Source organism: Dermacentor silvarum, chromosome 10 (assembly GCF_013339745.2).
Source record: "Dermacentor silvarum isolate Dsil-2018 chromosome 10, BIME_Dsil_1.4, whole genome shotgun sequence".
Classification (NCBI taxonomy): Eukaryota; Metazoa; Arthropoda; class Arachnida; order Ixodida; family Ixodidae; genus Dermacentor; species Dermacentor silvarum.
Window position 1 is genome coordinate 53,680,359 of NC_051163.1, and position 23,959 is coordinate 53,704,317.

Genomic DNA, 23,959 nt, shown 5'->3' on the forward strand with positions numbered 1-23,959 from the left:
CTTCTTCTCCTTCCTTCAACTTACGACACGTACCCACGAAGGGAGATTGGACATGGTTCGCAATAGAAACATAATATGAATTTCTTGCTTCCGGTTAACTCATTCATCAGTACTACCTATATTTAATTAATAGCGATTATAAATATTTGTTCTTTTGTTTTCTTTTCTTAAACTGCACCGGGGCATTGTCTTCCTCTTCTTTCTCGAGGCTGTAACTACATCTGCTAAACAAAAAGTTGTCGCAGTTTCACCTGAAAGGCGAAGCATCAATTGCGATAGCAAACTTGTAGAGAGCTATACGGAGTAATGATATTAGCTTTATCAGCCGTATAAACTTGGACATGCAGCAGCATCGGCAACACGCAGAACTGTTGTCGACGCTATCGGCGTTTTGCCCGCGTTCGCTCAAAATGCGTGCGGCGTTGGTGACTGTTGCCGGAGCCTCTGATATAAATAGGCACTTCGTGCCGCAGCTAAATGTCGCCTCCCTTCCCTCCCCCTCCCCACGGCCTCTCACGCGTCGGAAGAAGGCACGTTTGCTCTACATATATAGTGATTGTAAAGGAGAAAAGAGACGCCTACTTCTGCAGCCCTTAAGCGAGCACGGCGCAGAACGCACGTTTGTTCTCCGCCGTGCGTTCACTCCCCGTGAAAGACGCGCCCCTCGCGCCCTTTCACTCGCACATACAGCGTTCGGCGCGCGGCGACGATTTCTTCTCCAAATGACGTCATACGGAACCTCACGGCGACGCCGACGGCAGAAATCTGCTTTTGAGTGTCCATATAATTGCTATCGCAATAAAAGACCATATCCTTAATGCTTCCATATTTTAATCATTCTGATTAAGTTTCACCGGTTTTTTACAAGGAAGCTGTTAAGAAGAATTCCGCAAAGGTTCTTACAGCGAAGCTGTTAAAGGCTAGGTTCCAGGAGGTCGCGTCCGTAGACCGACCGGCGTTTATAATTTCGGCTCCGTGTGCGTGGCGGTTGGGCTCCATGTGCGTGGCGGTTGCCCGCCAGTTGTGCCTTACCACATGTATATAAAAACGGATGATGGATAACCCATTGTTATGCCCCTCGCCACCGCCGATGCCTCTTTCACAAGTGTCGCGATACTCGGCGGCGACACGTCCCACCAATCGTTGTACCCCTTTGTCTCCTGACGTAGAGATCGCGCCGTTATCAGCAGTGGCCCTCTGGACTCGCTATGGGACGGACGCTCGTTTAACCACATCGTGCAGGATCCTGACGTCAGGATCCCGACGATGCCGTGCACAGTGTACCACGGCTACGAACACTGTGTCTCATACACTATTCTATGACGATGGGGCGGTACTATCATAAAAATTTTCTGACGCATCTTACTCTGAGGAATTCAATTACTCCAATAACGCACTTGCGCTAGGTGGAGGGCCAACAAGAATGAGGATGTATGCTGCGCTAACGGTACCGCCACCAAACGGCCGCTCAGACAGACCTCAAATGGCAGCTGGAAAAGGGCTTCGTCTTTTACAGCGAAGTTGTTAGCTCATTTCTGGTGTTTGCGGTAGAAGAGCCACGCATAATTTTTTTATTGCGATAGCAATTATACGAACACTCCAAGTGGATTTTTGCCGTCGGCGTCGCCGTCGCCATGAGGTTACGTATAGAGTCCAACGGCGATGAAATCATCGCCGCGCGCCGTATGCTGTATGTGTGAGTGAAAGCGTGCGAGGGACGCGCGCTTTCACGGGGAGCGAACGCACAGCGGAGAGCAAACGCGACTTCTTCCGTCGCGCGAAAGGCCGTGGGAGGACGGGAGGGAGGGAGGGGGGAGGGGAGGCGACGTTTAGCTGCGGCACCAAATGCATATTTATATAATAACGTTGCGAGGCGAGAAGGTGGTAAATACTGCCGACGCTGCTCGACGAGTGTCCCGTTCTGATCTCGTCGAAAACCTCCGAGCCTCCCCCAGAGGCACCGGCAACAGTCACCAACGCCACGCGCGTTTCATGCGAACGCGGGCAAAACGCCGACGGCGTCGGCAACAGTTCTGCGCGTTGCTGGTGCTGCTGCATTTCCAAGTTTATACAGCTCAAAAAACTACTATCTTTACTCCGTATAGCTCTCTACTAATTTGCTATCGCAATTGATGCTTCGACTTTCGGGTGAAACAGACAGACAGACAGTGAACTTTATTTGATCCTGAAACGTATCTTTTTTTAGTTATCGCGCAAGAGGTTTAAGTTTTCTCGTTTATTGGAATAAAAATCCGAAGCTGGCATGTCTGCAGCTTGTGTGCAAGTTGTACTTTAGGCATTTTCTGATGCAATTTAGTTTTAAAGATTAATTTAGTTCAATAAGGCACTTGCACTTGGCGGACGGCCTAGAAGAATGAGAAGTATGCTGCACTGTCGCAGACATGCGTGCGTGCGTGACGTAAAGTTGATTAATTAAGACTAATTATGTAATTAGGCGGAGTGCAAAAAAATAATCTGAGTATCTCCAAGCGACGTGAAACAACATTACCTTGGTTGTGCCCAGCTACGTAGCATTTGCATGTTTTTAAACCTCGGAGCATGATTGTTGGGACACCCTGTACATGCGGAACGACGCGGCTACCAATGGTCCCAGGGGCACATACACAGTAGCACATATCAGCCCACATGTTTAGGCCGCGTGATTTTCGCGATCAGCCCACGAAAGAGGCTAGAAACGTACCGATACGTAAAAGTGGTGGCAACTTAAAGCGCTCGTCTTTCCTTTCCTCTCGCCTCTCACTGTTATCTTTTCTTTCCAGTTTTTGCGCTACTAAGTATCATGTTAAGTAAACACGAACTCAGCGCAAGAAGAAGTTATTCTGAACTGAAAAGGGTTCATCCCTTCTCGTGTTTTTAGTTGTGATCCTCCGAGCCAAAGCTTCGTGTTAGGCGTCGCACGAGTTGTACACGGCTGTCTAAATCGGCATGACACATGGAACCGCTGGTCGTGAACATAACTTGAGAAGGGGTACGAACCGACTCCTCTTTAACAAGTTCGTTATGCAGAGGTAAAGGATCCTTTCAATAAATTTCACTACATTTGACGCCACTGCAATTGGCCCGATATTCTCCAAAGTTTACTCGCCCGCTTGTTTTAAAGCGAAGCTTTATATAGCTAGGCAAAATCGCCTGTCCACGGAAAACTGTCATCATCAGCATTGGCTCGAGCGTCGTCGTCTTCTTCAGCAGCTGGCTCGTTGGCTCGTGCTCGTGTTCGGCACGCGCTCGTGCCACTGCTCCCGCGTTCGTCGTCGTCGTCTGCTTACACAGCCATGGCTGCGTTGCCGCTCATCATTCCAGCATTCACTTCTCTTCTGTCGTCGTAATGGGGAGGTCGTGTTTACGGGGGTATGAGCCATTGTTTAATGTTATGAACCATTAATTGTCTTACGTGACGGACAGATTTAATTTTGAAGCAATTTAATTTCGTAGAATCGCAAGCGGCAATGGTGGGCGAATGCTGCTAACCACGCCACCGAGCAAACCCGAGACATCGAACGCAAGCGACAGCGGCGGAATGCGGACATACCGTCAGTGACGTCGTTCTCTCCGTCGCAGCCGAACGTGTGTGTAACCTCTTAATTGAGAAATACTTTAATGAACCCTTGGGATCAATCCAGTGATAAACACCGGGGACGCACGTTTCAGCTTCGCTGGTTAACCATCTTCACGGAGTGGAAGGGCCGACGAATTCTTATTGCGATAGCAATTATATGGACACTACAAAGCAGATTTCTGCCGTCGGTGTCGCCGTCGTCGTCGCCGTCGCCGTGAGGTTCCGTATGACGTCAATGGAGATGAAATCGTCGCCGCGCGCCGCCGAACGCTGTATGTGCGAGTGACAGGGCGCGAGGGACGCGCGCTTTCACAGGGAGTGAATCCACGGCGAAGAACAAACGCGCGTTCTGCGCCGTGCTCCCTTAAGGGCTGCGGAAGTAGGTGCCTCTTTCCTCCTTTACAATCACCATATATGTAGAGCAAACGCGCCTTCTTCCGACGCGCGAGAGGCCGTGGGGGAAGGGGGGCAGGGGGAGGGGGGGCAGGGGGAGGGAAGGGAGGCGACGTTTAGCTGCGGCACCAAGTGCCTATTTATATCAGAGGCTCCGGCAACAGTCACCAACGCCGCACGCATTTTGTGCGGACGCGGGCAAAACGCCGACGGCGTCGACAACAGTTCTGCGTGTTGCCACTGCTGCTGCATGTCCAAGATTATACAGCTGATAAAGCTACTATCATTACTCCGTATAGCTCTCTACAAATTTGCTATCGCAATTGATGCTTCGCCTTAATTTCAGGTGAAACTGCGACAACTTTTTTAAAGACGATAGTCTTTCTTGGGGAACTTAAACGCTGAAAATTTGGTCTGTCTGTCTGTTTGTCTGTCACCCGATTCAGCCACCCGGCCAAAGTTGGACCACTTGCTTACCGCCCACACTACTTAAACTGGTACGGCTGTTCATACTTGTGAACGTTATTGATCACAAAGTAAATATTACGCATATCTGAGGCGCAACTTCACTAGGTAAGTATTAGGAGGTGTGTTCCTTTAATAGAAAATACATAGATACGTAACTCTAAAGACCCTAGTTTCTTAAGCTGCGCTGAAAATGCCATGCTATGCGCGCCGACGAACGACGTTCCCCGACTGCGCGCCGACGAGCGCCCTCTGCCATGGAGGAAGGAAACCCTCTGCACAAGCTCATGTTTCCCGATGTATTGCCAGATGGCGTCCATGTCTCACGCAGCGCCTCCTCAATTTTATCAATGCCAGCCAAATGCGGCCGATTCAACATAAAGGAAGCGCTGTCTGAGGCAGGGCAAAACATAAATGGCCGCTTGATGAAATAATGCGGTAAAATGAAATCTGTTCAAACAAACCTTCATGCCAGGACGGAAATGGTACGAGAACAGCATCACAGGTGGCCGCGGATCAGACCAGCACTCATGTAGTACGGCCGGCAGAAGACTATCGTCTTTCGACGACATTTGCAGCGAAGCACGCAGATACGCGGCAAATTTTTTAAAGCAGCGTTATTGCAACGCAATTCACGCATTTTATTCGAATAATTTACCAAGTCTTAAAGTACACTAGGCGATTCCCGAGATATCTTGAACATTGTTTTTGTAATTCTGTCAGAGCCAGGGCCCTAAGTCCTTTACAAAAATAGATTGCAGCTGTGTATAGAGTAAATAAACTGCATGTTTTACTCAATTCATAGTCTATAGACTGTCTATAGACAAACGCCGTTATGATATTACTGCAGATTTCCAGTCCACAGACTTTATACACGCGTTTGTGTAGTGAACCCACTCCCTCGTAGGCTGCTGAGCACGAGGTCGCGGGATCGAATCCCGGCCACGGCGGCCGCATTTCGATGGGGGCGAAATGCGAAAACACCCGTGTACTTAGATTTAGGTGCACGTTAAAGAACCCCAGGTGGTCCAAATATCCGGAGTCCCCCACTACGGAGTGCCTCATAATCAGATCGTGGTTTTGGCACGTAAAACCCCATAATTAAATTTTTTTTTTCTCTCCCTCGTGTTCAGCATCGTAATGCCATAGCCACTGCGTCCCCGCGGCGGCTATGGAAAATTATTATGCTTAGATATATAATCACGCGCGCGCTCATCATTCGATCAGCGAGAACTGGCGCGTTTTAATGATACGATGACAAACTCCATATTTTCCGGTAGTTCTTAGAATTTATTAAACCTTAGCGTCAATTTATTCGCCATTGGCATTCGCGTGGTCCGAGACGGTGGGACGCAGGCAAGTCTAAGATCTATTTTCATTGATACACGCACGGTGCTTGATAATCTGAAGAAGATAATAGAGAAGTAATTTCGAACGGTACAGAAATGTGATCGCGGTTGGTTGCACAGTCAAGCAACACGTCTCGACACCCCAAGTACCTCGTAGCTCGCAGATAAGAGTCACGCCAGAATATGGGGCATACGCGTAATTCCGCAGGTGCGCTTCCTAACACGTCCTGTTCTACCGGAGCAAGATGGCGGATCTCATGAGCGAAACATCTTGTGCCGCCCATCCAGTTCTTCAAACATACAGTGCGTCATACAATGCGTAAATTTAATTCATGCCAGAAGCACAGCCGACTTGCTCAGCATGTCAAGCGTATTCGAATTGCGCGAACGGGACTTTTCTCCTTGCCATCACGGAGAGGGCGGCGTACGGGAGCGGGGGACTCGTGGAACCGCGCGTCTTCATTTCCTCTTGAGCGCGAAGATCTGGCCGTCGCACTTGAGCCGGTACTCCTGGACCTTCTTGCGGACGACTATCTCCATGCGGAACTGGCGACAGAGCGCCTGCAGGGTGCCGGTGAAGCGCGTCTCCAGGAACTGCTCCGACTTGCTCTCGTAGTAGTCAAGCGTGCGGTGGACCCACATCAGACGGCCGTTGGCTGCGTAGCGATGGAATGGGACTCAGAAAGACTCGTTACATCGGCAGTCAGTTTTAACGGGATCGCGTTAAGGCGTATGAATAGCGTTAACATAGAGTTAACATAGCGTTAAGGGCCCAGTGTTGCTAAAAATTCGGTGTCGGCGCCGACGGTCGTTTGGCGAAAAATAATTCCGAACCACAACCACGCAGGCGCTCCGCGTGGCGCGGAGGCGAAACCGAACTAATTTAATTTCTCAAAGTAAAATGCGTCAGAACAATCGTAAAGTACAACTTAAAACGCAATCTACAGACAAGATAGCGTCGGACTGTAATTTGAATACACGAGAAAACATAATTTTGTTGCGCGGAAGCTCAAATACAAACCCATTTTCCTGCGTTTAAACCATTCACACGGCGGCGCGCCCGGTCGGTTGCTTGCAACAACACCATCCAGAAGGCACTCGCCTCCGCGCGCCGCGGAGGCGAAGGTGGAGAAAAAAAAAAGAAAGCTGCAGTTGCCGGGAAGCGTGACAAGCAGTCAGGGATCCTTTAATACTATCGCGTTCCACTCTTAAAGGCGAAGCTTAAGCATCCTCAAAATTTTCGTCTACTTGGTATGGGCCGCGATATCGACCTATGGGCGGCAGCACAGTCGCCGCGTTAGTGTGCATAGGCATTCGGCGCTTGTATTAAAATCTACACGACAGGCGCTTCGTCGCGAGCGATTTGGGCTGATTGTGTGCTTATGAAATGCGCTTACTTCAGCGAACTTGTAATAACGGGTGTTCAAAATTAATCTTTACGGAATTTTTAAATATCGCCTGCGGCGGGTAGCATAATTCTTGTCGTTGAGCTGGGTTATTCAAAGATGCGGACATTATTAGCACGATAAATCGAAACACATATTCAACTAATTAACAAAAATTCTCTAACTAACTTATCAGTTGATTACTTTACGACACATATTGCAATTTACGAATCGTAGCCGGTGAGCTTGCAAGACGCATCCACTTGAAATGAATTTCCATGTTGACAACCTGAGGGGTTTATTTTTTTTTTTTTTTAAGCGGAGGTAATGCTCGATCACACAAGCTCCACAGTTTGTATTCCCCCTACACAAGAACGTGTGGCCGTGTAATAAACCAGCTCGATGCTGCCGGTTTGTAGTCTGTGACGATTGACCAATCAATTAATCAACCAATCAAAACTCACGCTTCAGGAGTCTGGCCACCTCAGGAAGAGCGTCCGGCATGATGTGGCCTGGCATGAGGCAACCGCACAGGGCCACGACGTCGTACTCAGCTGCACGGCACCAAATAAGAGAGGGCAAAATACTGTAAAGGAAACTGTGCTCCATTGCCCTAACATGGAGTTCTGATGGAGTTCTGATGAGTCATTTCCTTTTTTTTAATTAATGGCATGTTCAAGAAATTCCATGCAATTGAAATAGGTGGTGGATGTTCGGAGATCGCTCAGTATGTAAACGCTCGAGAGTCGAAAACAATGTTACGGCATTCAAGTTTGAGGTTTATCGTTATAAACTTTTATTTATGGCTAACTGCACATAGTTACAGAACGCTGCACAACCTAGGATTGTTTTATATATTCACGGTATCCAAGCACAAAAGAAGACATACGAAGCCGAGACAGGGCTGGAACAAACATACAGGTGAGAGGCCGAGCTGGCAGACAGAAGGCAAACAACTAAACAAGAAAAAAAAATATCGGGTGTTCAAAATTAAGCTTTACTTAATTTTTAAAAAACGCCTGTGGCAGGCAGCATAATTCTTATCGTTGAGCTGGGTTATTCGAAGAGGAGGACATTAGTAGCACGAGAAATTGAAACACATAATCAACTAATTAACAAAATTGACTAATGAACTTAATTACTTTACGACACATATTGCAATTTGCGAATTGTAGCCGGTGAGTTTGCAAGACGCATCCACTTGCAATGAATTTCCAGGATGACACCAATTTCGAGATATTATTTCCCAAAGTGTGGGACGAAATACATGAGCGTTCCAGTTACTTTTGTGCTTCCGTGTATAAAACAGCTTTTCGGTAAAAAAGTAAGTGGAACGCGTGCATTTTTACGGCGAGTTTGATGGCGCATATATCTAAACTAGAGTCATTCTGGAAATTCATTCCAAATGGATACGACTGACAAGCTCACCGGCTACAATTCGTAAATTTCAATGTGTCGTAAAGTAATTAACTAAGAATATAATTAGTAGCTTTTGTTAATTAGTTGATATGTGTTTCAACTTCTTGTGCTACTAATGTCCGCCTCATCGAATAACCTAGCTCAATGATAAGAAGTATGCTACCTGCCACAGGCGATTTCTAAAAATTCCGTAAAATTTAACAAGCAACAATCTGTATAACATGGCATGGATCAAGTTCTGTTGACATGAAAATTCGCAGTATAATAACAATGTGGACCGCAGGCACCATTCCACTTAATAAAAACTGCTTCACCTATCCTCTGAATTATACATAATGTCGCAGATATTATGCACCAAGATTTAAAAAAGAAAAACAGCCTTAATGCCCACGAAACCAACCGCATGTTGTCAGCAGCAACCTGGAGCTAAGGTCAGTACTTCTTTGTTTTGCTCCTAAATAACTAGTTGGTAATAATTAGTTCGTTAACTTTGTAATTATTATTATTATACAGACATGTAAACACCTTGTCAAATCCATACACTACCAATAAGCCCCATCCTCGTTTAGCGACGGTAGCACCAGATTTCGTTCTAACAATTTCAGTTGGAAATAGTCAAGAGGGAGGGGGATCACACCGGGTACGGGCCTCTCCCCCTCTCACGTAAATTTTATTGCGATAGCAATTATATGGACACTTCAACCGGATTTCTGCCGTCGGCGTCGCCGTCGCCGTGAGGTTCCGCATAGATAAAATCTTCACCGCGCGCCGTATGCCCGAGCGGAAGCGTGCGGGGACGCGCGCTATCACGGAGAGCGAACGCACTCAATCTCCCATGCGCAAGCAACGAAGCGGGAAGCGAGCGCCGGAGGGAGCGGGGGGGGGGGGGGGGGGGGGGGGCGGCGCGGCACACTTCTACTGTGCCAACAACCGCGCTCGTCGCTCGACCGCACCGTCTCTTATCTCTCCCACGCGCAAGCAAGGAAGCGGGCAGCCAGCGCCGGAGGGAGCGGGGGGGGGGGGGGGGGGGGGGGGGCACTTCTACTGTGCCAACAACCGCGCTCGTCGCTCGACCGCACGGTCTCTTATCTCTCCCACGCGCAAGCAAGGAAGCGGGCAGCCAGCGCCGGAGGGAGCGGGGGGGGGGGGGGGGGGGGGCGCACTTTTCCTCTGCCAGCAACCGCGCTCGTCGCTCGCCGCACAGTCTCTTATCTCCACACGGCTCTGACCTTTATGCACGCTCAGTTTCCGTTGAAGCGATAAACCGCACGTACCTTCGCCCGCTGCTTGGTGCCAGCGTTTTGACAGTCGTTGTCTGCAGTCATTCAGTGTGATCTATTCATGTTTGTTTGTGCGCGCTCACACCACGCTTGTTCATTCAGTTAGTAATAGTCGGGCCACATTTTCCAACGCACGCTACCCATGTAATGCTGCCCGGATCGGCAATGCAGCGCTACAGGTGTGTCCCTTCGCACGCGCGCTGCCCACGGGAAGCGCTTCTCATCAACACCACCGTTTCACACGCGCCTTCTCGTGGTCATCGAGTCTCTCTTCATGTCGGTCTACTTACGCCGCAGCACACCTGCTTACCTTATCAGCTCATGTTTACTACAATTCATATTGCTACCAAAGCCGCTCACCTTACATCGTATGACATTGCTGTGTTGCTATCGCATTCATTGCTTCGCCCTTAGGGCGAAACTGTGACATTTTTTTGTGTACCAGAATGCTGTCTGCCTAGCTCCCTCTCCCACTTCGTCCCCCCAGCCCCTCACCGCCCCTACTCGAACAAAATATCTGGCTACGCCACCGTAGGAAACCATGCCCGTACCCGTGTGCACGGGCACACTTGATGATCTATTTCTCTTTCCGCACTCACCGTCCCTGAGGGAGAGCTTGTTGTTCTTGGAGACCTTCTCGACGAAGTGGCGCTTGTAGATACCCTTCTTCTTCGCTTCGCTCATCATCTCCTCGCTGTAGTCCAAGGCATCCATGTAGCTGTAGCCGAGGTTCTTCAGCTGGAATGGCAGATAGAAAGCAAATGGCCGGGCTCTGAGATAACGGCTGTAAATACAAAGGAGTGCGCTGGTCTGGGCTGGTGGGTGCATCATTAGGACTGGAACAAACAGCGCTAGGACGGGACGAAGTGAGTAGACAGACAAGGCGCTGAACTAACAACCACTGGTTTATTGCTGGGAATGCAATTGCTTGTATATATTGCATTCCCAGCAATAAACCAGTGGTTGTTAGTTCAGCGCCTTGTCTGTCTACTCACTTCGTCCCGTCCTAGCGCTGTTTGTTCCCGACCTAGTAAATACTAACTGTTATAAATGAGTTTGGAGTTCAACAGAGAAGCTCGAGAAAAAATTAAATACCACGTAGAGAGCGATGGAACAAAAAATATAAGGCTAACGTTAAGAGACAGAAAGAGAGCGGTGTGAATCAGAGAGCAAACGGGGAAAGCCGATATTATATACTTGATAATAAGAGGACAAAACGGAGCTGGCAAGGTCATGTAATGCGTAGGACAGATAACCGGTGGAGCATTTGAGTTAGAGAATGGTTGTCAAGGGAAGGGAAGCGCAGTCGACGACAGCAGAAAATACCCGCCAGCGCGTGCCCTGGTCTTTCTGAACGCCTGCTTGTGAAGCCTATGGTGACAATATATTGATGTGTCTCTCAACTTCGTGACTGCTAATGTCACTCTTTTAAGTGCGAGAAGCCTGGCGTGTGGAGCTTCTGCAACTCCCAAAATGTGTGTCAGCACAAAATAGCGCCGTTTACCTATACGCGACTCGCATTAAGCAGACCAGCCTGTGTTTTAGTTCGGCGGCGCTTATTTCCGGCCGCCATTGTGAGGGATAGAATGGACAGGCTAGCCGGTCACCTACGCGCGGCGTGCGCCAGCGTGAACGTCTATCTTTGGTAATGGTGACGCGACACCATTGCTGCCTTGTGTGCAGACAAGGCTGTTGGCAATATGCAAACGGTGTGTTGAATGTGAAAAAGTGTATGTTTACTAATGTTGCAGTGTTTAGAGTGTACTATCGCGCTCGGTATGAGAAACAACACGAAATCGCGTGGCAAAGCGGTCGTGCGTTATAGCTCACGCTGAGCGCGACAGGACCTGCGCAGTATAAATGCTGAAACTATCATATACCTGCACCCCGAGAAGTCCGGTTCCACATCCGACGTCCAGAATGACGGCGTCCTTTTTGATCTGCAGTTCCTGGCTGATGAAGTGAGCCATGATGCTCGGAGCCTTGTACTTCTGCAGTACCATGTCCTGGGTCAAAGAAAGGTGAGAAGACTGTCGTCACAATGACGTGAACAGAGCAGACGCCGAGGCTGTTTTGGCGCTTACTGTGACGTGCATACACATTATATAACTTCCGTGTTTAGACATCCGTATTCGGACGGCAAAGCGAGAGGCCACGGGTTGTATTCCCGGGTCGCAGTGGCCACATTCTCATGGACGTGGAACGCATTAAAGGGTCTGGAAAGGTCGGGGCTTCTCTTTCGTGCTGGCTAAGTGTCTGAACTGAGCCGGAGGAGTGCCATACAATGCTGTTTCAGCTGACAGATCGTACTACCTTGCGCGAAACGAAATCAAAAAAGGTAAAGAGGAGGGAACCACAGCTGTGCCCAGCCCCACCTTCCGCTCGTTCATTTGCGATATCAATTATACGGACGCTCGAAGTAGAATCCCAGCGCCGTCGCCGTCGCGCTGTCACGATATCGACGCGCATGCGCGGCTCACGCGTGATGGTTAGGTGGTCTCCTGTGCGTTTGGCCGCAAAAGTGACGAAGCCAAACGAACGCACCGTCATGCTTCGCTCGTCGGCTGTAATTGAAGTTGCATAAGGTACGTGTGCTCTGCGAATGACATCTCGCGTAACGCATACGAGTGACGCACAGCGCACCGTCGATCGTGATCGAGTCCGATCCGGGTCAAAATTCTCAACTGTGATTTGGTGCTTTGCGTAAGTTTCACGCTCTGTGGCTCATCATCAGGATGGGCTCTGAGCACCCATTGGTGATGAGACAGACAGCGAATGAGTCCACGTTAATGATGAGCCAGAGATTGGAGGTAGCCCCTCCAAGCTTAGGCAAGGCAATCAATCGTAGTCGATAATTGTGATCCGGATCAGGCTCGATCGCGATTGAAAGTGCGCCATGTGAAGCCGGTTTTAGACAAATCATTATAGATAGGTTTCGTCTGTATTTTTAACAGCTGAGCTGTTCTAAGTCGACCCTTCACCGTCTGTCTGTACGGCGATGTCACGCAGGGGCAGTTTCGGGAACCCGGCCACCACCAAAGGACGCGTAAGTCCAGCCGGGAATGCAGTCTCGCCAGTCCCACCCGGACCAATCAGAGGCCGCGCCGGCTGAGGAGTGGACCAATCAGAGTGCGCGCCTTTAGAAGGGGCGGGGGGGGGGGGGGAGGCGAGGGGTCGAAGGGCAGGTGTTTCGCCGGCGCGAGCCCTTTCGCACAATGAACTCCGCTCAGCGCTAGTGGCAGCGCCGACATCGCGCAAATTCCGAGCTTCGAGGGCGAGAAGCCCAAGCCAAGCGACAGCCAAGGGAAGCTAACCACGAGCTTCGAGAGAGGAAAGCCCAAGCCAAGCGTCAGCTAAGTCTCTTAGCTGACGAATGACAGAAAATCACCGATAATGACAAAGCATCACCGAAAAACACCACAGGAAAACACAGCAAAACACAGAAAATCACCGAAAAACAACAAGAAGATGCAAACACAGAGAAACACGGGACGACCACAGCTCCGCTATTTCAGCAGATTTCACTTCGCGGAACTGGGTTAGTTTTTTTTTTTTTTTTTTTTTTTTTTTTTTTTTTTTTTTTTCCTTTAGCGCTGACAGACACGGGGTGGTATCCTGGACATTGACAAATTCCGCCACGTTGTCGAATTCACCTTTTTTTTTTCAATTGCTTTTCTTCTTTCTGGGGTTTTACGTGCCCAAACAAGTTCTGATTATGAGGCACGCCGTAGTGGAGGGCTCCGGATTAATTTTGACCACCTGGGGTTCTTTAACAATTACAATTGGCGCAGAGGGCTGCTACGGCCTTTCGGATTGGCTCAAAACGCCACCATTATAGAATTGGACAATATGGCGGAATTCGACCGTGCCATGAGTAGCCCCCACAGACACTGTTTGGTCACGTGCATTTTTGGTGGGTCACGTCTGTCTTCCGGTGCTAAGACAAGCCCACTATTCATCCTGCAATACTTTCGCATTATATCCCATAGAAGGCACCGTATTGGCTCAGTCGTTGTGGTGTTCTGCAGCCTAGCCCGAGGTCATGAATTTGGCTCCCTGGCGCGCCGGCAGCACTCCGACGATGACGAAAAGAGGAATACGCTCGTGCACAATATGCTTTGGGTGAACATAAAAAAATCCAAAGTGACCAAAATCGAATCTACTAACATTTTATCATTTAAAGGCAACGCTGAAACACTATACTGATGAATTGTGAAATTCAAATGGTATGCTTGCTCCCTCCGCAAAGACGCGAAAACGCAAGCCAACAGGTAAACCGAGCAGACGCGGCATAAAAAAAAAATTTTTTAAATGAAATAAAGAAATGTAAAAGAACCATTATTGTGTGCGCTGGAATCGAAGCGCCGAAATGACTTTCATGTTATCTGAGAAACTGATCCATGTCCACTGCAGCCATTAAAATCTGATCAAAAGGGAGTGCGTGCTGCTTAATAGGGGTTTCATATCTGCACTTGCGTGGGCCTATTTCGTTGACTGTGTTAGGAAGATGGTATAGATGGTATATTAGCCGTTCGGCCTAGCTGTAACAAGCTCAAAGCAAAACGTCCGAACTTTGTTAACTCCTATAAACAATTACTCCAATCGACATTTACGCCTCATACGCCTCTTTAATATTTCCTTTCAGTTTAGAGCAGGCTTTCCAACGAGCAGTATATACAGACCCACTCATGCGTTATGTGGAGCAACGCAAACGAACCTACATTTGACAGAAGTATATGTACTGACGGCTGGGCGAGTTGATTCCTTGTGGTTTTCAGTTCGACCCCCAGGGTGGTCACCGGACGATGAAGTACCTAAGTGTCAATTTTTTCCTGAAATAAACTAGTTGAGAGTTGCCCTTGTGTCGTCTGTGCTTTCTTTGTCCCCGTTTCGTTGCGCAATTAATATGAACCTACATTTCCTCACAACACTTGTTGTTCACTGGCTGTGTGCTGTTTCCGAGAAAAACGAAGTGTTCCAATACTATAAGCGCGTTTGTTCTCTGCTCGCGACCGTTAGGCGAGTTGGTTGTGCGATTAGCTTAAGCCCTGCACGTGCATTAAACAACGCACGTGTAGTCGCTTAGTCAGGAGGTGGCACCGCAGGCACGTGCCCACTGCCGCCCCCCCCCCCCCCCCCCCTTCAAAAAAATTGTTAGTATGCGGCCTGCCCAGCTTTCTGCCCCCTCTTCGTCTCCGTTCAAATGCCACTTCGGTATATGATTTAGGTGGCGTTGCTTGGTAACCGCACCTCCTCGTAATTGTTCGCCCAGCTGTTGTAGATGGCCCTGGTCTCATCGGCCGTCCGGTCGTCGACCACGAAGTCGACGAGGTCGGACCGGTCCAGGGAGCCAGTCGAGGCCTTCTTGGCCATGTCTTCGTGGTATGGGCGGCTGCAACGAGACGCGCGCGCAAATCATCCCACATGTGAATGGGCCGTCGAAACGGTCCCAAGCTTGCAGCGTCGGAAAGCAGGACGACGGGACCACCTGGTATTCTTTAACGTGTACACGTGAGCCAAAGTATGCTGACTACAAGGTCGCCGAAAAAAACTCAATTTTTTTCGCAATTAACATGCATAAACTTAAATTGACGAGTACAGGAATGTTCGCAATACAAAGTTTGGACGGCTGTACTCAACTTCAAGTTGCATTCGCGGGAAGGTGACAAAATCGGCTTTATAACGCAATCCCTGGTCTATATACTTTTGCTCACGGATGTACCTGAATCTAAGTACATGAGCATTATTGCACTTCGACCCAATCGAAATGCCCACGACCTCGATCTCAGCAGCACAATGCCGTAAGCAATGGTCTACCATGGCGGGCAACTTCGCTTCATTAGTGAAGAAAACTTAACGGTAATTCAAATTCAGTCTCAATAAACCAGTAGTATTGCGTATAAAGAATGTGCCCAAATCTACAAATTAACAAGAACAGGTGCTAAGGCTGAGCCTGTGCCGATGTCTCGCCAGGCGGACTTGACCTTTGTTCCAATCGTCTTCCAATTTTCTTTCAACCAGCGTGGTCCGTGCCTGATGAATATGCTTTCCGGCATCTCGCCCTGTATCTCATAAACGTTCTGTCTCCTAACTCATACATAAACACAATGTGACACGCTCAACTATTGGCATTTTCGCCCAAAGGACGAAGCACAATGACTGCGAAAAGCAAGAATTAGCGTTCCGCTTCGACTTCTCGGACGCTGTTCCAAGGATACGCGGGTCCGACTAACGCGGAAGCGACATGCGCATGTGCGCCAAATTTTCTGGCGCCCTCAAAAGCTTTAACACGCCGTGTAGGACCTGTAATGACATCACAGAGGCGCCACTACGCGGCCCTTAAAGAGCCGCGTCCGGCCACTTTCAGGTTTGATCACTGGTATTGCTTTCCACTTTTAATATTTAATAGTCTGACAAGATTTAAGATAAAAGGCATGCGCTGTGAATGTGTTGTTTCATGACGTTTGTATGTGGGTTGCTATTCTCAAAATTTCTGCAGAATATTCAAGAACGTAAGATCTGGGATAAGCAACTTTAATGATTCAGTAGTGTAGCAATATAGCCCGCATGTCCGGTATGGATAAACATATAGCGTACATATACGCAGATATGCGCAGAGCCTCACGGCGACGCCGACACCGACGACGGCGAAAATTCGTTTGGAGTGTCCATATATTTGCAATCGCAATAAAAGCCATTTGATATACACGCTCTTGATTACCTGAACCTTGGTTTCAAACGCATGATATACAAGCCTGCAGCATAATGCGTGGGATAGGGCACTTTGTCCGTGATGTAACAATTCTGACACTTTTTGCAACGCGCGTCATTTTTTTTTTCGCTCCATTATTTTTCTTACATCGGGTCTAACTTACACAGAACTTGTCGTCAAAACCACTATACATGTGGATGAATTTATATGGCAGTGAACCAAGAGCTACGGAGCCGAAGTGAGCCCAAGTAAAACAGCGCTCCTAAAAATAGCTCCAAGGCCTCGTTCACATAAGTTTGATTGATTGATTGATTTTTGGGTTTTACGTGCCAAAACCAGTTATGATTATGAGGCACGCCGTAGTGGAGGGCTCCGGAATAATTTTTACCAACTGGGGTTCTTTAACGTGCACTACAACGCAAGCACACGGGCATTTTTTCATTTCACCTCCATCGAAATGCGGCCGCCGCCGCCGGGATTCGATCCCGAGTTCTCGTCACATAGGTTTAAGTAGTTTACGCTATGTATTATATTAATATAAACGCAGTGTTAAGTAACATGTTTGCTTTACGTTCCACAAGTTTAAACTACGGTACATAAGACAAATATGTTATTTAACACTGCGTTCATATTAATTTAACACAAAGCGTAGGCTACTGAGTGAGAAATATGACTTTCCCCACTAGTGAGTGCGGCGTTTTGGTAAATACGAAACGGTAGCATATGGGAGCTACGCTGATTCAGTGTCTCATCCAACAAATCGAAATCGCTGTCTTATAAGCTCCTCCGGACTACTTGTAGCAGTAACACATGTGCAACAGTTCACCCCCTTCGCTTTCCTTCTCTACCACGGAAATTTCTTGCCATACGGAACTACTTTATTGATTGATGTTAACAGCGCAATATAAATGGAAAACAACGGAGATTCACTTAACACGAGGCTGCACATAGCAAGATCCACAAAACACGGCATAACTACCACGCATGCGTGCCACTTATTGAATTATACTACTTATGGTTTTGGGAGGCCAATGTAGTGTCTGCTTCTTCTCTTTGTGTGCCATTTATCCCCTTCAGTCATGGTGTACACATTTCTGGACGCGATTTATTTTTGCCATTTCTGTGCAGTTGTGGCAAGGCATGGACGACAAAAGTTAAGCTTAGGGTAAATTGAACGTTCTGCTTACCTCACCTTCATTTTACTTCTGAGGGAAATATATGGCTACCGAAGATCGCTTTGGAGAAGGCACTACAGTGCATGAGGGGAGGTGCGACGTACAACGTCTCTGTAGCAATTACGAAATAATTTGTTTTCTTTCGATCTAGAAATGCTTGCAACCAATAATTAACTTGTGCGAGTAATTTGCGCTAGTGATTCAATTCTTTTTATGAAGAAGGAAACGCATCATTACGGAGTGCACAATAATGAGATACCTAATCACTCCAATTATGCTGACTCATCATACAATGCAGAAAGATTCATTCTATCACCTTGACTTGCTCTTGATGGAGTCTGCAGCCCCTTTGCATAAAATTATGTGAATTTCATGCATTTATCGACAGTCGATCACAATCCGTGCTTGAAAGGGTCATATTGCGCAGCTAACACGAATGCGGAATATAACCACCAACTAACCTGTTTAAACGCAAGAATTCCCAAACTACAGCAACACAGGAACCGCATGTAACGTACTTGGAACTTATTTCCGGCGCGGCATATCCGGTTGTCGCAACATTAACTTTTGCGCTGAATTACCTAGCAGAAACGTGTCTGACATGGTTGCCAATATGCTATCGGCAATACTTCAGGTAGAAAGATGCATGTTTTAGAAGCCATGACATCTAGAGCGCTATAGAAACGGCTAGAAAAAGGCAGGACGGTTTTGCCGACCTGTCTTGGAGTGTGTCCGTTTACCAGCGTTGTAAATTATGTCAGACTGACCACACTGAGCATTTTAGAAAATGCAATAGCAGCGCTATCGCATGGTTGTGAAATGGACACGTCAACGAGCGCTGACTCAACGCGTGAAGCGTGCCATACATAGGGACCCCGCAGTTGCTGTTCCGTGTAAATCTGCACCATACTGACATAACTTCAGCGATGCTTTCGGTTTAGAGGGCCTACGATCGGGAGATGGCTATCTGCGATTTGCTGTAATCACGGTCATCGGGATTATGGCCGTTCAGCTTGCTGTGGTACTGCGCAATTAGCGACAACCGCGTCCGACTCTAAAGCCCATTGAGAACGCGTAGCGGAATGCGTGATACATTTCAGAGATGGGGACGCTCACTTACCAGACGCGCGGCCCCAACGAACGGGAACGGGCGGGCGCGAGCTGTTAATGTTGATATTAATTCCTTGTCAACACAGGGGTGCATACCCACAAGGGGCGCGGCCACACAAACGAGAATTCAAATGAGTATTTATAGATTACGAGATTTTGAAACAGCAATAGGCTTAGTAATATATAGCTTACTTTAAAAAATAGTGATTGAAAGAACATGTGATAAAATCTCAGCAAAGAGATAAAACACCTAGCCACGTAATTGGCTTGACGCTTCTATGAACTTATGGAGTGCATTGTAAATTGCCCTGTGGCAGCGGCCAAAGTACACAGCTCCAAATGATAATAAATTTGGAGTAGTCACTGAGAACGCAAAATATATATATGGTGATCTAGAGTAGGAAATCCATCGCGAGTGAGTTCGAGGAAAATTTTGAGCAAGGAGGTGAAACGGCGGCAAAAAAAATAAGAAAGAAATGATGAATGGTTTCGTTTTCATTACAATACAAGCAAAATGTAGAAGCCAAAAGTCTAGATCAACAAAGATAAAAATTTATAGACGGGGCTCTGCATCGGAAGCTTGTCCTGTCTTGTCTTGTCTCCAAATACATGGCTCATACCCACTACGGGAGATTGACAAGAAGCACGCGGTTTCATGTGTGTTTAGCGGAATTAAAACAACAGTTAAATTTGCACAGAAGCACAGCGTGGCCTGAAAAAATATAATTTAGAAATTAGAAAATAGACTGTTAAGAATTTCGATATGAAGGAATTCAACATATAGAAGTGAAATAACAGGAAGAAGTGATAGTTTGGTAACAGGAAGAAGTGACAGGAGCAAAAACATCTATATAGCTGTTATAATAGGGCTATTATCACAGAGATTCACAATATCTCATCCAGAAGGATAACCGACTCTGCGCCGCTGTTGTATATATGGGAATGCCGGGATGTGGTGGTCTCGAATTGGCATCGTTCTCGCGGAGCCAGGACACCTTAAAGGCACGCCTGGGTAACACCGTTCCGTCTGTCACAATAGTTCGTTCGCTATTGAAACACCATGTAAAGAGCTGCTTTTCTTTATTTATTATTACACACAAACAGCTCTTTATTCAATCGTGAGGACTTGTGCTTGGATGTATAAAACGTAAGAAGTGCCCGTAGGGCGCTAAAGATTGAGAACAAGCGGCAAGGCTGGCGCTCGCGCTGCGACAGTCAGTGGTCTGTTCTTGTTTGTCAGCGTTTGCTTGTGCACATCAGGCGAGTAAACTTTATTGAAAGATGTAACATCGGTGAATGAAAACATTTCGTTGTCATTTAATGTTAGGATGGCTTTATCTGTGCAATCACGACCATGTTTTAGGACAAGTCGCGTTCTGGGCAAAGCCTCGGACACCCATATCCCGGCATTCCCAGAGGCGGCACAACGCCCGTTCTGAAAACCCGCATAGATCGGTGGCACCCGATTTCCCTCTAGGTAATATTGTGAGAAACACTATGGCTATTGTACTGGTGTAGGGTAGCGAACCGGACGTTCTTCTGGTCAGCCTCCCTGCCTTCTGCCTTTCTCTTTCCTTCTCCTCCTCCTCCTATGGGTATTGTAGAGTATTTTCAGAGCGCGGTACTCGGGACTTGAAGGAAAGCATTGTGTTACGTGGTTACTCTGTATACGCAACCTTTCTTCTTGTCCTCATCATCACATTTCATTACCTTTTTTTTTTCCTTCCTTGCCCTCCTTTCCCAGTGGAGGGTAGCAAGCTAGAACGAACTGCACATCAGGAGGGGTATGCTGGGAAAGTCCATTTCGTCTGCTACTGAAGTTCTGATTGGCTGGGCTGGAGTGCGCGTCAGGAGTAGACGGACGCTCCCAACCAATCAGCACTTCAGCAGCATACGAAACGGACATGTCCACTAGGTGGACACTTACAATACCCTCCCCCCCCCCCCTCCCAACGCCCCCAAGGCTGAAATCTGCACCTTTCCCATGATAAATTCTCTTCTTTCATTCGTGTGAAGCAAATGCGAAAAGCACGACGCCAAGGCAACCACATTTTCTACACGTCACTCGTTTTATTGACATCTCGACTTTTTTTTCGCATTATCAAGTAATAAAATGCACCACCGTCGCTGTACCCTTTTCAAAGATCAGAACACGTGTCTAGAATAAATAAATGACAGAATAAAAAAGAAACAAACAAAAACTGCAGAGTGTACAAGAGTCACGTTGTGAAATGTAGCTTCGTCAACCACACGACAGTGCCGTTTGTGCAAACAATGTGTTCAATTATATTTGACGTAAGTCAATTCAAATGACGGAAATAAATAAGCAGTCATATTCATGCTCTGCGTTCCTTTCCTTGCATCTTTTTTTTATATAAATCAATCTTTTGTGTGTCTTTAGCAATGCTGAAGTACATGCAATTTGTTTACACGTCTTGTTGTCTGACGCATTTATGCGGTTCGATAAATCAGTCATGATTGCCAACACACTGCGAGCAAGCCATTTTTGTCTATCTAATGATTTATCACGGGAACTGCCTTGGTCTGTTTACTGATAACATTGCGGGCTCTAACAAGACGGGCAAGAAAGAAATTGCAACAAGATTGTATTTTTTGACGCGTTTACGGTACACGAAATTGTTCAATTGCTTCACAAATTTCGGCCACTTTCTGGGCTCTACTGTGGCTCATACCTTAGACCACCCACTCTTGTGTCGAGCTCAAACAACAGAACGTCTATCGCAACTCGGGTTCCACATGGGAAACCAGGACATCTACGCGAAGAGAATGTCTTTTTCTTCTTTAGTTATCGTTAACTGTGTGTAGACTGCATTGAATTGTCCAATTCTCAGTACGCATCCGTTGCTTTTTGTTTTTGCTTGATAGAAACGCCCACCTAGAGTTAGTTTTTGAGGTATTCTTTCTTAAGATCTTGGAAGCGATATTGAAATTGACATTGCTCATTCAACGTTCGTTATTGCTTTGTGTGGCGTCATAGACTTGCGAAAGAAAACTTAGGCGCGATTGAAAGCACCATGCAGCTATGTACTGGGTGACCATTTCTAAGTTTACCGGAATTTCTAAAGATCACCTGTTGCTGATAGCATAATCCTAGTCCTCGAGCGGGATTTTTCGGAGAGGCGGACATTACTTTGCGCGAGAGACTGAAACACATATTCAACTAATTCAGACATTTCGCAAATTAACTTCTTAATTAACTTTACTGCACATTGTAATTTACAAATTGTAGCCGATGATTTTGCAAGGCGCATCCACTCGGAAAGAATTTACAGAATGGCGGCAGTTTGGAGATAGGTGCCCTCAAACTCGCCGTAAAGATGCACTGTTGTTCTAATTACTTTTCTAGCAAAACGCTGTCTTAACCATTGAAGCACAAAAGAACTGGAACGCCCATGTATTTCGTCTCACGCTTAGGGAAATATTATCTAGAAACTCGTGTCATCCTGGAGGTTCAATTCAAGTGGATACGTATTGCAAGCTCACCAGCTATAATTCGTATATTGCAATACGTGCCGTAAGGTAATTAGTTAAGAAGGAAATTAGTGATCTTATGTTGAAAAGTTGAATATGTGTTTCCATTTCTCATGCTAGTGATATCTGCCTCCTCAAATAATCCAGCTCAAGGACAAAAATTATGATATCCGCCACAGACGATTTTAAAAAAATTCGGTAAACTTAAACATGATCAACCCGTGTACGCAACGTAAGCGGACAGTTCAAATCTATAGACTGTCTACAGTGAAATTAACACGGTACATCTTCAATAAGGTTAAAATCATGCAAGCAATCCTTTTTACTTGCAGTAATAAGAATTATCTTATTTGCATGCTATAATTCAATGCCCAGGCGTTCTTTTACTTAACGGCAAAACGCTATTGAGATGCATACGGCATTCTTTACTTAAAGCGGCTCGAATAAGAAGCCTGTAGTGGAACACAATGGTGACAGTACCACGTTGAAGTTGTTGTATGTGGCCAACCCAAGGCATATACTTGAATGAAAGTAAATCACGCGAACAAACGTGAAGCTTTATAGCATGTATCGCATTGTTAAAACTGAATAATTAAAAAATATATATCTACGCAAGCAAACGAACAAAAAGATATTACAGAAGCGCTCCTGATGATACTACTCGCACAAGCGTAAATGAACAGCACACGACAGTGGCCACAGTTTTCGCCGGAAGTTGCACAAACAGAAGTAACCCGCGTGATCGCCGACTTCCGGTTCGGGAGCCGCGTTGCGTCGCTCTGTTTCTCGTGCAGCGCGGTCCTACATAAGTGACATCATAGTCGACATCTGCAAAGAGACGGTACCTGGCACCATCACAACAGGTCAGATTCGATGGCGCGGACAAATGCTTTAGTTATGGGGTTTCCGTGCTTGTGCCTCGCACGAAAATTTAGAAGTGTGTTTGGCTTTTTTGAAACAAAACAGTAATAAGTTGAACCTATTTGCAACGCACGTGACTGGAAGTGATTTCCTGGACGTATAAAGTGCACGATCAATCGTGTACGACAATTGAAGCCAACGTGTAAGTTAATGCACTGACACGATGCCAACCACCGACATCTCGAGTCGATAAAATAACCCCGATACAGTAATGCTGCGGCACCCTAGCGTGGTAGCTGTTCTAACGCGACAGCGTCAAGGGCCCTGTGTCGCAGAAAATCTGGCGTCGGCGTCGGTGTCGGCGTAAGCGCTGGCGTCGTTGGCGGAAATAATCATGCCGAACCACATCAGCACGAACAACCCCGACCGGGCAGGCCCTTCGCGTGGCGCAAGGCGTTAGTGAACAAAAATTGAATTTCTCCAAGTAAAATCCGTCAGAAAAATCGTAAAGTACGACTCAACCACAGCCTACAGACCTTATTGTAATTTTAATATACGAGAAAAACAGCCTGATAAGCAGCCAGGGATCTTTGAATGCTATCCATTCTTAAAGGCGAAGCTTAAGCGTCCTCCAATTTTTTGCATACCTTTGCAGTCACGTGACGTGACAAGACTATATAGGGGAAAATATCACGGAAACAGTGGACGTAGCTGCATGGCTGCTCCCGTCGTGCGAGACGC

The 23,959-nt window shown here is 47.1% G+C and overlaps 1 protein-coding gene across 1 annotated transcript; it reads right to left on the minus strand.

Moving 5' to 3' along the window:
• Positions 1 to 6,067: 6,067 nt before the first annotated feature.
• On the minus strand, positions 6,068 to 15,255 carry LOC119466478 (methyltransferase-like protein 27). The gene is made up of 5 exons (XM_037726993.2): positions 15,119 to 15,255; positions 11,749 to 11,874; positions 10,468 to 10,606; positions 7,634 to 7,723; positions 6,068 to 6,440 (listed from the first exon to the last, which is right to left on the minus strand). The coding sequence occupies exons 1-5, from the start codon at positions 15,239 to 15,241 to the stop codon at positions 6,244 to 6,246; spliced, it is 675 nt and encodes a 224-aa protein (XP_037582921.1). The 5' UTR covers positions 15,242 to 15,255; the 3' UTR covers positions 6,068 to 6,243.
• Positions 15,256 to 23,959: the final 8,704 nt, after the last annotated feature.

What these genes read in the sequence shown, in the direction of transcription:
- LOC119466478 (XM_037726993.2), bottom strand. Translation starts at nt 15,241, where the DNA reads ATGGCCAAGAAGGCCTCGACTGGCTCCCTGGACCGGTCCGACCTCGTC. An exon ending in CCGGACTTCTCGGGGTGCAG is followed by an intron (nt 10,607 to 11,748) that starts GTATATGATAGT and finishes CTGCCATTCCAG; the next exon opens with CTGAAGAACCTCGGCTACAG. An exon ending in CAAGCTCTCCCTCAGGGACG is followed by an intron (nt 7,724 to 10,467) that starts GTGAGTGCGGAA and finishes GGTGCCGTGCAG; the next exon opens with CTGAGTACGACGTCGTGGCC.